General features: G+C 38.2%; 1 protein-coding gene across 2 annotated transcripts in view; it reads left to right on the forward strand.

Annotated features, from left to right (window-relative positions):
• fras1 (Fraser extracellular matrix complex subunit 1) overlaps positions 1 to 12,679 on the forward strand; it is a 252,323-nt gene that overhangs the window by 104,683 nt on the left and 134,961 nt on the right. For both annotated transcript variants that reach the window (XM_044195242.1, XM_044195243.1), the window contains exons 12-13: positions 8,273 to 8,416; positions 12,266 to 12,412. In XM_044195242.1, coding sequence (XP_044051177.1) covers positions 8,273 to 8,416; positions 12,266 to 12,412 — 291 coding nt within the window. The remainder of the gene's footprint in view (positions 1 to 8,272; positions 8,417 to 12,265; positions 12,413 to 12,679) is intronic.

The raw sequence follows: 12,679 nt of genomic DNA on the forward strand, positions 1-12,679 counted from the left end.
GTGAAGCACTTTGCAATATCTGCTCTTGAAAGTAAAAATACTGCGTATGTAAATGAGAAGCTGATAGGATAATTAAAAAAGAGAGTGGGAGAGAGGCTCATAAACAGAGTGAGAGAGAGTTTATAGAAATGCAGGGCAGTCAGAGGACAAAATCCAAATTGTCCTTGGGGAGGAGGGCAGTGCTGGCCAAGCTGCTCTGTATGTTTCAGCATGCCATCGCCTGAGGAGACGGGAACAGTCACACAGAGTCAATATAAACTAGCAGTCTATCACTGCTTTTATCTTTGGCTTTAATTGAAACCTTTATTTATGTACAGTTGGTACTGTTATTTCAACATGTACTTTTTGTCTCTGTAATGCCCTTCGTCATATTTACATTCAGTTCTACACATTAATGTCAACATCAAAATTCAAACTGTTTAAAAAGCAGGCTGGTGATGTGCTTTGAATTTCTGGGTCAGTTTTGTTGTTTGATGGAGTTTTTTCTTTGTATTTTTCAAACAAAGAAGGCATCATTTGAAGTTGAAATACTTCCTGTGCAGTTTTAAAAGAGCAGAATGGTACAATAGTTTAAAAAATGTGAAAACTTTCTGAACACAGTGCTGCCCCTCGCCTCCCTGGGGCCTTAAAGTTGTAATTAAATGAAAAATGACTTTCACTTTGCTGGCCAATTTTCCATGGCAGAATATACACCTATTTAACAATAATGAGTGCAGAAAAAGCTTTTATTATGATACATTATAACTATAATGGTGACCTCAGTCTCAGTAGGTGCAAATAAAAATTCCAACCAGGGATTTTTTCTTATGATCTTTCCTCTTTCCCTTCAACCTGTTTCAACAGGAAATACCAAAAAAGGAAAATGCTCTCAAAGGCATTCAATTATGGCTTTAATCAAAATTCCTTCGGTAAGCCACAGCTCTTCTGTTTCACCTCCCTTGTTTGAAAAAAAAAGGTTGATCCGTCTTATTGACTGAAGATGAATATACAGACTGTCAGCAATTATAATTAAACAAATGTATGTTAATTTCTCATATAGATAAATACCCCAACAGGTAATTAAACAGTGGGAGAACATTGTTAAGATTTATGAAGGCTTATAATTAGGTTTGGCTGCATGAATGAATAATTACAGTTGGGCAAGGGAGACATTTTTTCATTGCACCATACAAATGGACCGTTTGAGACGACAATAGTTTTATGAGGTTGAATTGGATGAAGTTGTTTTGTTCACATTTAGCTTGTGTGCGTTCTGTGTCTCTTGACAGTCTTCTTGCTCTCTTCGTTTTTACTGTTTAGAGCATTTCTCCTCAGAAGCATATTAAAATGTCTAAAAACTAAAAAACTGTATATTCTCAGGCAAATACACAGTCTAATTAAGTAAACAACAGGGGAAACATATAAAATGTAATATCCTGAAGTAGCCAGTTCTTTTTTGCATCTAATAGCCTTGTCTGTTCATTAGAAAAACGTATTTCCTCTAAAAATTAGGTTTAATTCAACAGATTAACAAAACACCACATTGGTTCTTAATGATATCCAGCAGTTTATACAGTGACTTTGCTGTTCCATTCACTTAATTTCCAACTGCACCATTACTGCAGGTATTTTGTAATGGTGATGGCAGTTTTAAGGCAGTTTTGAGTTCCAAAGCAAGATTTAGTCTTATATTCATGTGGTGCAGCAAAAAGTAAGGGTGTGGACGTCTGGATGGTTAGCTTCGGTACCATCTCCTGTAATACTAGAAGTCACCGTTGGTGTTTCTTATATTTAAACATGAGAACAATGTTCCCCTAACCGTGACCAAGTGGTTTGAGGCATAATGCATGGGTAAATAAGGAATTCATTTGAGAATTGTTAGCAGTGAATGCAAATGTTGTGCTAGAAACCTCAAGGACAAACACAACCCCAAGTAATTTGGCTAATGAAAAATAGTTTCATGTGCATTTGTAGAGCTGATTAGGAGATTGAATGAGTAGGACGGCTGTCTGCTTAGAATTTTTCATGAAAATGGCTGAAAATGAAACACTAAAGAGTCTATTCTGACAGTTTGGTTTCATGTGGTGAAATTAACATATGAAGCTAAATAGATGCTGCATCATTTTTTGTGTCACGGTTCATGTTAATGTTGTCAATATTTTAGCATTAGCTATACATGCCTGATTATCCTTTAGTCTTCAGCAGTGGGAAGGTGAAAACTAACCAATAGCTATTAAGCTACTAACACTAAAATATACATTATCCTGCACATTGTGAGTCAGTTAATTTGATAAGAGGCAGTGGTGGAAAGTACATTTACTCAAGTACTGTACTTAAGTACAATTCTGAGGTACTTGTACTTTACATCTTAACATAAAACATATGATAATCTTATAAAATACAATACATTGTTAAAAGATTAAACCAGTGGTTGTTCGACCAAAAAACGGTGTCTTACGGCCCATTGTCACATTTCAGATGTCCGAGTTAACAGTTTCACCAAAGAGACATTTCCCCTCTAAACTTCTCATATGGTTTCATTTAAATATCTGTCCGAGGCCCAAAGAGGTAAAGTTATCCAATATTTCACAGCATTTTGTTTTTTCTTCTTTCCCCTCTTCATCATCTCTTAGATTTATGTTGTGACCCTATAGAGAGGGCCCAACTCCCAGTTTGGAAACCACTAGACTAAACTACCTACTTTCATATTTTATAATCTTTACTTTTCCTCTAGGCCTGTGGAATATAAGCAGTGCCTGAAGTGTTAGCTGATGGGGTCCTAATGAATAATACTGAGTGAAGATGACTCAGACTTATTTGTCTCAAAATATTCATTTCTGAGAATTGCAAGCTAAAACACCTTGGGTGCTTTTCAATTAAACTTTATATTTTCTATCTTAAGAATCTTCTCCCGAACTCTTTGCAGAAGAGTTCATGCCATCCATTACCCCTCTCTGTTCAACTTCTCACTTTTCTTTCTCTCTTTATTTTTTCTCTCGCTCTTTTTGCCTCTCCTCTTTCTTCATCAGCCCCCTCTCCTCTCTGTATGTCTCTTTATGTACCACACACTGTATATATGTAGAAATTATAGTGTTGGTGAGAAAAACGTCAGCACTGGAAATAGAAACACGGTCTCTCTATACATTCTGTACTGTACATCCTGTACATGTGTTAGTGTTAATACGTGTGTGTTATAGAGGGGTTAAAGGTGTGATTCTGTATTAAAGGTACTGGGAAGATGGTGTGTGTATGTGTGTATACATTGTCTGAGTGGGTCATGTGCGTTTTGCATGCGTACATAGTGATTATCATGTGTGCCTGAGTGAATAATTTAAATGTGTTTGTGTGATTTGTATATTTGCACTCACATTATTCTGCTCTTGCACCTGTTATCACCTCGCAGCTTGTGTGTATTACTGTATGTATGTGTGTGCAGTTAACTCGTTAACCCTGCCTGGCCATGAATTGGATTTCCCAACTGTGTTTAGATTACTGCTAAAAATAGAAAAAGGAAAAAGAAAACATATTCTCTCTTTCCCTCTTTTCCAACTTGACCATAAATCTTCCTTTAAGCCTATTAATCACGGCTGTCTATAGGCCCAGGGGTCAGCTTCCTCTCCTCTCATTGGGCAGTTCACACCCGAGGGCTGTAACCAGGAGTCGTGCTGCGTTCAGGCCTCATGGGAAAGGCTGTAGATGTGGGCCTTCTGCTTGCATATACAGTTCCCATCTGCTGAGGGTTGACCCAAATGAGTCTTTTAATATAGGTATTATTATTTTGTACCAATATATGTTCGATTATACCAATAGATCAGGGCATGTATTTATCAAGTGTCTTGGACTAAGGAATCATTCCTAACTGGTAAAAATGTTCTTAGAGTGATGCATGTTTGGGACTACTTTTAGGACAAGGATTAAGAAGTGTTTAATCAACTTTCTGAACCTAGGAAATGACTCCAGAGGTGTCTATACCTGTTAGGAGCTGCCAGAAGATGGTGTCAGTCAGAGTCGAAGGAGAGATGTTTCGGAAACTCCTGATGACAATGAACTTGTGTAAAGATGATGTTTTGACAAAAAAACTGAATATTTTTTGGGACTGAACTTGTGCAGGATGCAATCACTCCTTCCCCAAAGGATCCACAACCTAATGCTTTTTGCAGCAGTTTTGGCAATAATACATCAAATTTAACTGTTACAGCACCTCAGATAATGTGCCAATGTATTAATTTCCCAAAAACTCAATAAAAGTGGCCAGTGGCTTGCCAGTGTTAACTTATAGTCTACTTTGCAAATGGCATATTGGTCCAATTTTGAGATTTAAGCTATTTATTAGTTTTGGCATCATATTTTGGCAAAACTTGACTGCTTACACTTAAATAAAATGTTTCCATTATCTAAAACTCCAAACCACAACTATCAGAAAAACTACAATACATCATTATAATTTCTACTTAGTGGCTACAAGTGTCATTAAACAGCAACGTCACACTCTCTCCCAGGAGTAGTCCTGTTTTTTGTAGGAAGCTTCATAAATAACTCTCAAGTCTTTCCTTCTCTGAGGTAGGACTGTTTTTAACTTTCAGTGTGATTCCCAGAAGGGATTCTGAGATGTTTGATAAATATGGGCCTAAAATGTGTGCATCTGTAACCAGATCCGACACACACTACTTTTAGTCTAGCACACGGTTAAGTCACTTAATCCCCTCACCATTATTTCATCAGTTTTAATCAACAAATTTTGGACGAATTATATGGATTTGATCCTATTTGGGGCTTTATTATTTCAAATAAACAGCCTCATGATTGAAAATTTGGCAGCAGACTGCATGGGTGAATTACTGAATGATGCAGTGCCTTTTTAGTGTGAAATTACCATGAATCACCAGCCAAATGTTGGTGAAGTTTGGCTGTGGTTGGTAAGTTGGCTCATTCTCTAAGCTACTGTGGCAGGTAGCCAATCTCAGTTGGAGGTCAAGCTTGTGCTAACAGTCAAACTGGCAGGTGATTTTTTTCTCTTATACTTTTCTAACGACACTGGTTGTCATAGCGTCATCCCTGCCAAATGTTAACACATCTGCAGTTTCACACGGTGAGAAGTTTCTCATCAGGTGTTTGTCATAATCAGGTGGAGCTGTGCAGTTAATCGCGCCTGGATCCACATCTCTGGATCAGGTGTTTTCATACAACTTTGCTGTTAATCACACCTGCAGTTTTTAATTTTGTGCTTCAGGGATTCTGACTTGCTACGCTTGTGAGGAAATTAAAGTACAGTGTGCGAGCGTCAAAGCAGCCTTCTGTAAACAATGGCTTGTATCAAAGTGTGTGATTGCTGAACTTGTGCTGTAATGTGGCTTTATCCTCAAGAGGGAAAAATCCAATTCTGATTCCATCTCAGCTGTCAAAGCAAACAAGAAATGATCTTGTAACTAGTCAGGTGGCATTTTGTATTAAAGTATACTCATTTGTTTCCACTGTTTAACATTCAGGAATGTCATGAATGGAAGACTTCCATAGAGGATCACAGAATATATGCAAGAGATTGGTACATTACTGCTAGCTGAAGCATTGGCCACAGCTGAATAGAGAGATAAACACTTGACTGATATTTGTGTTAGCCAATAAGCCCGTCAGTGGACCAGAACATACAGTGCTAAGTATCTCAATCTCCCACTTTTCTTACTCGACTTCCTCCTTCTCACACTCTTATTTTTGCACACAGTTTTTCTCTCCCGTCCTTTCTGTCAGAGGAAAGACAAGGGGATGGTCGGATGAAAAGTAAGGTAAACAAAAGTGAGAATGAGTAGCAGATGGAAAGAATATGGATGGGAGAGAGAGAAAATTAAGCTGTAAAGGAGAAAGAAGACAATGAAAGGGAATAACGAGAGGTAGTAGATTGAGAGAAAAAAGAGAGATGGAGATACTAAGAACACTATGTTCTGGCTTACTGACAGTCTTATTTGCCATTAAGGTTAAAGTCTCACCTCCATCTTTCTCATGTTCTCTTCAATGCCTCTTTTTTTCTACCTTTTTTCCACTTTTCCCCCCTATTAGTCTCTCTAGTCTTTTTTCCTGTAAGTCTTCCCCTTTTCTTTTTCTGCTTCCTTCACTTCTCTCTGCCCTGTTCTGCAGTCATCACATTAATCAGATCCCTCAGTCACATTTTTACATGCAGCAAGCACTTTATTTACTCAATACATTCACATAATGAATGGAGCAATCACAGTGCAATCAAGTGCAAGCAGCCCCGCATATTGTTTGACAAGAGGTTGCGTGCATTTGCTTGTTCTGCAGTCCAGATAAACAGTGTTATTGCTGTCATCCCCGATTCTGTAATTTCAGATGCTGACAGGGTGTTCGGGTTTTTGAGACTTGTATTTCAGATTTTGAAAAGACAGGTCATTTTCAAAAGAACCTAAAGAGACTTTGACAGATGGGTCACTCTGCAGGATTGTGATGTTTTTTTCTTTCATACATTAATTGTACTGTATTTAAGGATGAATTTCAGCTGTTTCTCTCCATAGTAAACTAGAGGAAAACAGGCTGTTTACGCCTTCAGAACTCTCCTTAGTTAAAAACAAAAAACTTTAACAAACCCAGAGGGAATAAACTTTTTAGGTCATAAGTGCTCGGACTTAGTTATGGAAAGTCATGGAAAAGTTTATGCAGTTGCTTATGAGATGCTTACCCACAGTGTTGTCATTTTTTGAATTCACATTTACTTGTTTCATTTGAATCAGCATGTAGACCTATGGATGTTCAGATGAACTACACTGATGATACTGTAAGTCAGAGAAAAGGTCGGCAGCTTTGAAAATGTTGCTGATTTGTTTTTATAGGATTTTAAGTAGGTCCTTGTTGAGCTGTTACATCTGAAATACGTATGACCATACGTGGTAACCTTTACAAACCATCTGATGACTTGTAGGTTACTTCTTACTGTTTCCACTGCAGTTACATAGTTTGTTGCATGGAAAGTGTTCCCCCATTTTGGGGAATGTAATGTCAACATAGTAGTTATTGCTGAGTGTATCTTAGCAGTAACGGTGAGCTTTTGCAAGCGATTACGTTTTTGTCTTGTTACATTGTCAGAAGACTTTTCAAAACCTCAGAATGTGATTGATTCTTCTTGTGCCTTTGTTTCTAAATGTACTTGCATACGTTTGTGGCACATTGCAAAGCCCAAGTTCAGCATCAACTGGCATAGACTTTAATTTAAATTTAAGAAATCACACACGCTAGCCTGGTTGCAGACCTCTGAATCGCTGCCCACATCTCAGGTTTTGCCACGATATTAATTAAGTCACATGTTGTGCTCATTAATGGCTATTTTAGGCAGGATTAAGAATGGGGATGTTATCTTCCTGTGCCAGAGAGGTAGCAACAGAAAAAGTGTTGCAAAAATGGCAACAAGCATTGATGAGATTGACACAGCTGTACACGTTGTTGAAGTGAACTTACAGAAATAACTGCTACTGTTGAAATAACAATTAGTGAAATAATGGTTACTGTCAACAGCAACTGTCCCCAGCCTGCGACCATAGAAGCAGCATTAAGTTGCTTTCTAGATGCAGTAACCTATGATTTAGATAATGAAAATATTGTTTACACACTGGCTTACTCAATGAGTAATTAAGTGCAGTAGGTGGACAAATTAAAAAAGCAAGCTTGTGCTCATAAGTTCTTGGTAAAATGTTGGACAGACTGGGAATCCTTGTGGACAGGGAAAGCACTTCAGCACACACTTTATCACAAAATGCACCAGCTGTTGGCCGACAGTAGAAAAATGTGGATTTACTCAAAAACTCCCAGTAGGGCACATTTAACACAGTAAAACTTCTCTACCACCACTAACACAGTCTGACTGTAGAACCACATGTACTGGATGGAATTTGTTAGAAAATGTAATTTTCTGTGTGTAGTTTTGCAAAGTTAAATCTTTCTGACTCTGCTAACTGAGTTTCAGTGCAGAGCCAAATCTGTTTAGAATTTACAAAAAAATTAAATGTCAAAATGTGTGTGTGTATCATCAGAGAGTGACTTCAAGTCTTGAAAGTGGTCGTGCATCCATCCATCACCACCATCGCTCAGTGTCTGTCCAGATGTATAGCATAAAATTAGCATGAAATGAAATGTCAGAATGTATGTGTGTGTGTGTCTGTGTGTGTGTGTGTGTACATCTTTCTGTTTGTAGTCATGCATATATATATCATCTTTTTTTCCATCCAGTATCCACATTTTTTTCACTGAATTTTTCAAATCTCTAAAGTAAATAAATCAAATGTGTATTTTCCAGTCCAGTGCCATGCAGACTGCCTGTCATGTCTGGGGACCCCTGACCAATGTGAGAGCTGCAGGGACCCAAAGGCCTTCCTCCATCTTGGCCGCTGTCTGTCCGTCTGTCCAGCTGGCTACTACGCCGAAGGACGAGTATGTGCAGGTAGGACTGTCTTTTTTGGGGGCCTTTAATTGATAGTGCAGTCGAAGATAGACAGGAACGGGGGAGAGAGTGTGAGGGGATGACATGGCTGTCTTTTAAATATATACCATACCAAAATAGCTACTCAAAACTGGCCCTTGCAATTATCTGACTTTTACACTGCAGATGATGTTCTTTGCAAATAAAATGTTGTTATAATACTTTTTCTTGGGATTCACACAATTAATGGTTAATAAATGTTTTTCAATGTATTTCATTGTTTCGTTTTACTTGGTAAAGAATGATATAACATTTTAGTTTTGCTGAAAAAATAGGGTTGAATAGAGCGAAATTAACCTTTCGAACCTGCAATTCTCATAGAAATGTGCACATCTTCTCAGAATCATAACTTATAACTTACTATATGTCTGTCGGTCAAGGATAAACAGAACACAGAAGAAGGACAAAAGATCAGCACACTTCATTACTTATAGCTTCCGATAAATTTAAGTAACTTTAGATGATATTTTTCTGGTGCCACACACCACAGTTTGGCAATCAGGTTCATGTCTCACCTAAATCCCATAGTTAGCAGGCCATTACCTGTACTTTCTGATGGAAAGAAAATGTTTGCATTTTTATGGAAAATAAAGTTTCAACCACATTCTGAATTTAAGCTGCATCTATCCCTGCAGAGAATTATTTATTGAACATCAAAAAGAGGAACTAAATTTACAGTAAGCTAACCTTTACGTATCAGCCACTGAAAACAGACAAAAACTTACTTGACACATTTGGAAGTCAAAGTGCAGCAGCCCCGCAGCAGGCATGCATTAAAATGTAGCACTGCAGAGTCTCCATCTGGTTTATTTGTCTGTGTGTAAGTGTGTGTGCCTGTGTCTGTATTGAGTTTATATGTATGTTTTCCTCCTCATCCTTTTTTCATGTATGCGTGTTTGTGCCTGTTCGCGGTCACGTTTGCCCGACTCGAAAACCAGCCACACCACCTTGACCGAGCACTGACCCGCGACAGCCGTAATCTTCTTAGCATTTTACTGCATTGAATTTGTACCATCCCATTGAACCGTTCTCCTGGTGAGCCAGACATTTACTGCCCAAAGCTATTCATGAAGCTGCAAACAGCAAACGCTCAGATGCCGTAAAGCTATCAGGCACAGATAAAGGTATTAACTTTGAAGCCTAGCTGCTAATGCTAGCGGCCAAATCTTTAACAGCATTTCCACACTTGTACTTTAGAAATATAAAGAGGGGTGCTTAGGCCCTGAATGTGTGGACTGTGTATAGATGCAGCCAGTGTTGTAATAGCTTTATTTAACCAGGAAAGTGCCTCACTGAGATATAAGATATCATTCACCAGGGTTTTCTGGCCAAGATAGAGGCAGCATAATAGAACACAGAAGTTACCAAACATCAAATATGAACATAATGGTCAAAAATCAACAATGTAGATGTGATCAGAAGGGCAATGTAAAACTAATAAAATAACAACACCCAATGTACCATTACAAAGAATATGAAGCAGATATGTGATTAATATATTAAAAAACACCTAAAATATCTAAATAAAACTTTCTATACCAAACATCTTGTGTATAGTACATAGAAAAGTAGATCTTGTTTGATTTTGAGGCTTTGTAGCAAAATGAATGCTGTGATACGTGGTGTAGTGCTGTTTGAAGAAGTCTCCCAAAGGAATAACCAAAACTAACTTTTAAGATTTTCACCACTTGCTCTACATAAGGTAAACTGACACGATAACTGAATGATTGACTTGCTCCAGTTTTTTTTTATTCAAACACAGCATAACAACAGTAGCACAGGTGAGCACTTCATGTCCTGAGTAGCAGCTGCACCGGTCAGAAGAGATTAACAGTCTTGATGACAGAGTCCTTAATGACGACGCAGTGTTCTCACACTGCGTAATCCACTTGACAAACAGGATGTTGATATCTGATGATTTTGCAAAAACCTGCATTGCTTTAGTGACAACATTTTTGAACATGTAATGCCAATAAACTAATGCACTTTTAATTAGTTAGTTACTTCCAATAATGACAAAATGTATGAAGACTGATCAAGATTGTAGATTGCAGGTTATAAGTGGGAAAGGAGGATTTATTTTAAAAATGTGCAGCTCACTCATTTCATTAATATTAAACTATACTGAAGGATAAAAAAGCTGATATGATTGTGAAGTATTTCAGAATATTTCAGATTTGTGCATTTAATTGGAATTCTGCTTCACATAGATGATATTTCTTTTTTTTTGTGTCATTTTGATGCAGCCTTTATCAGCAGTGCATTGGACAGAGTCATCAGTTGTGTGTCAGTGTGATCCCTGTTCGCCTGATATTTAAAGAAACCAATAAAGCCACCAGTAGTCCAGACTGTGTTCAGTCTTCCTCTGTCAATCCCACACAACCTATTGTTTTTACTTAGTGCATGTGGATGACATGGGGTGGGTGAAAATAAAGCTGCGAGCCTGAACTCATGTTGTTAAGATCGTCTCTCCCACCCCTTTTCCTTCTCCTCCTTTTCCCTCAGACTTCTTTTTATCTTTCTTGACATCTATTTCTGCTTTTGCCTGTCTGTCAATCTCCCAGTCTCTTTTTTCTCATCTGTTTTTGTCCTTCTCTCCATCATCATCATCATCATCATCATCATCATCATCATCATCATCATCATCTTCATACTGATCGCAGTCCTGATCTTTCTTTCCACTGTCTTCACATCTCCACTTCCTCTCCTCTCTTCTTCTTTCCTTCTGCTGTCTCTGTCTGAGGGGGTGGCTGGGAGGGGATTTAGTTGCTTTTCATTCTGTAATCTTGAGATTTCTCATTAAAGAAAATCTGAAGTCTCCTTATTGCATTTCACTGGTTTCATTATTATGTTTATGGAGATGTTTGTAAGTAGATTAAATTGCACCAAACAGAGAACCTAGCCGCCAAGGTGAAAGATCTTGAACAGGATATAGGGTGTGTTTAATCCGACAATTTGGATGAAACAATGCATTCCTTCTTTCTGCACAACCTTCTTTACTGCTCTACATTTTAGAGCGATGTTCTTACCACATTAGTCTTAGACCTTTTTCATACATTTTGCAGGTTTCAGATAACTCTCGTGTTTTGTTTCTAACAGCACTTTTGGCCACATATACATAGGTGTAGACTAACCAGATATAATCCAATTTTAAATAGCAAAAAGTTTTAAGGTGCAATTGGTGATTGTGATAAAGATACGATGCAGAATCTTCTTCTACTTCTTCTAATTTTATCCATAGCAGTGAACCACCCATGGTTACCTGCAGCCTAAAAAGTCATCACTTTATCAAGAAGCCTAGAATATACCCATATTAAGGGCAGCTGACAAAAATGCCCGACTGTGTGGACAGAGACAACTTAATTAAAGAAAATTAGGGCCATCTTATGTGGAATGCAGCGTTGACCTGCCATGATGTACCGTAGTTACAGAGAAGTAAGTAATAAATCTTTCTTGTCCCAGGAGGGACATTTTCTGCTATTTGAATCACGATCTTGTTACACTCTCTTGAGAATATTTGCATTGCAATTAGTTGATTCACATTTTGTTTCTCCCTTTTATTTTGATATTTGCTTGGTTGAAATATACCTTGGGTTCACTTGGGTTTGAATGTGAGTGTTACTTTACTGGGTTCACCTTTGATGAACTGCACATGCCGATTCTCTGGTTTCTTTGCCTTCCACTGCGAGCAGGCTAAGCAATGACAGGCAGTCCTGTAACAATGAAGAAAGGTCAGCTAGGAAGAGAAAATACATTTTTGAAGTGACTGACAGTCAGACTCTTTCCCTCTCTCCTTCTCCTCCCCGACAGCCTGCCAGTCATCCTGTGCCACCTGTTCCAGCAGGTGGGACTGCCAGTCCTGTGGCTCCCAGCTGCCCCTGCTGAGTGCTGATAGTGGCCAGTGCCTGGCTTCCTGTCCTCCTGGTTCCTACCAGCACGACCACACACACTGTCGCAGTGAGTATCATAGGATGCCATGTGACTTAATGTGCTCTCCGGATGCCATTGTGGAGGTCAACGTGGTGTTTTGGCTCAGATTCAACCACTAACAAGCTGCACAAATTGGGTTACGATTAATGAGATTCAGATGACTCTTGTCAGTTAAACAGTTTCATTTGTCACAGTTTATCTTAATTTGGAGATTAATACATCTAAATATGCTCTATTCATTTAATTGCAAGGTTAATAAATAGATCTTCTTCCATATATGAAGATTGAATGTAT

Source organism: Siniperca chuatsi, linkage group LG5, assembly GCF_020085105.1.
Source record: "Siniperca chuatsi isolate FFG_IHB_CAS linkage group LG5, ASM2008510v1, whole genome shotgun sequence".
NCBI lineage: Eukaryota > Metazoa > Chordata > Actinopteri > Centrarchiformes > Sinipercidae > Siniperca > Siniperca chuatsi.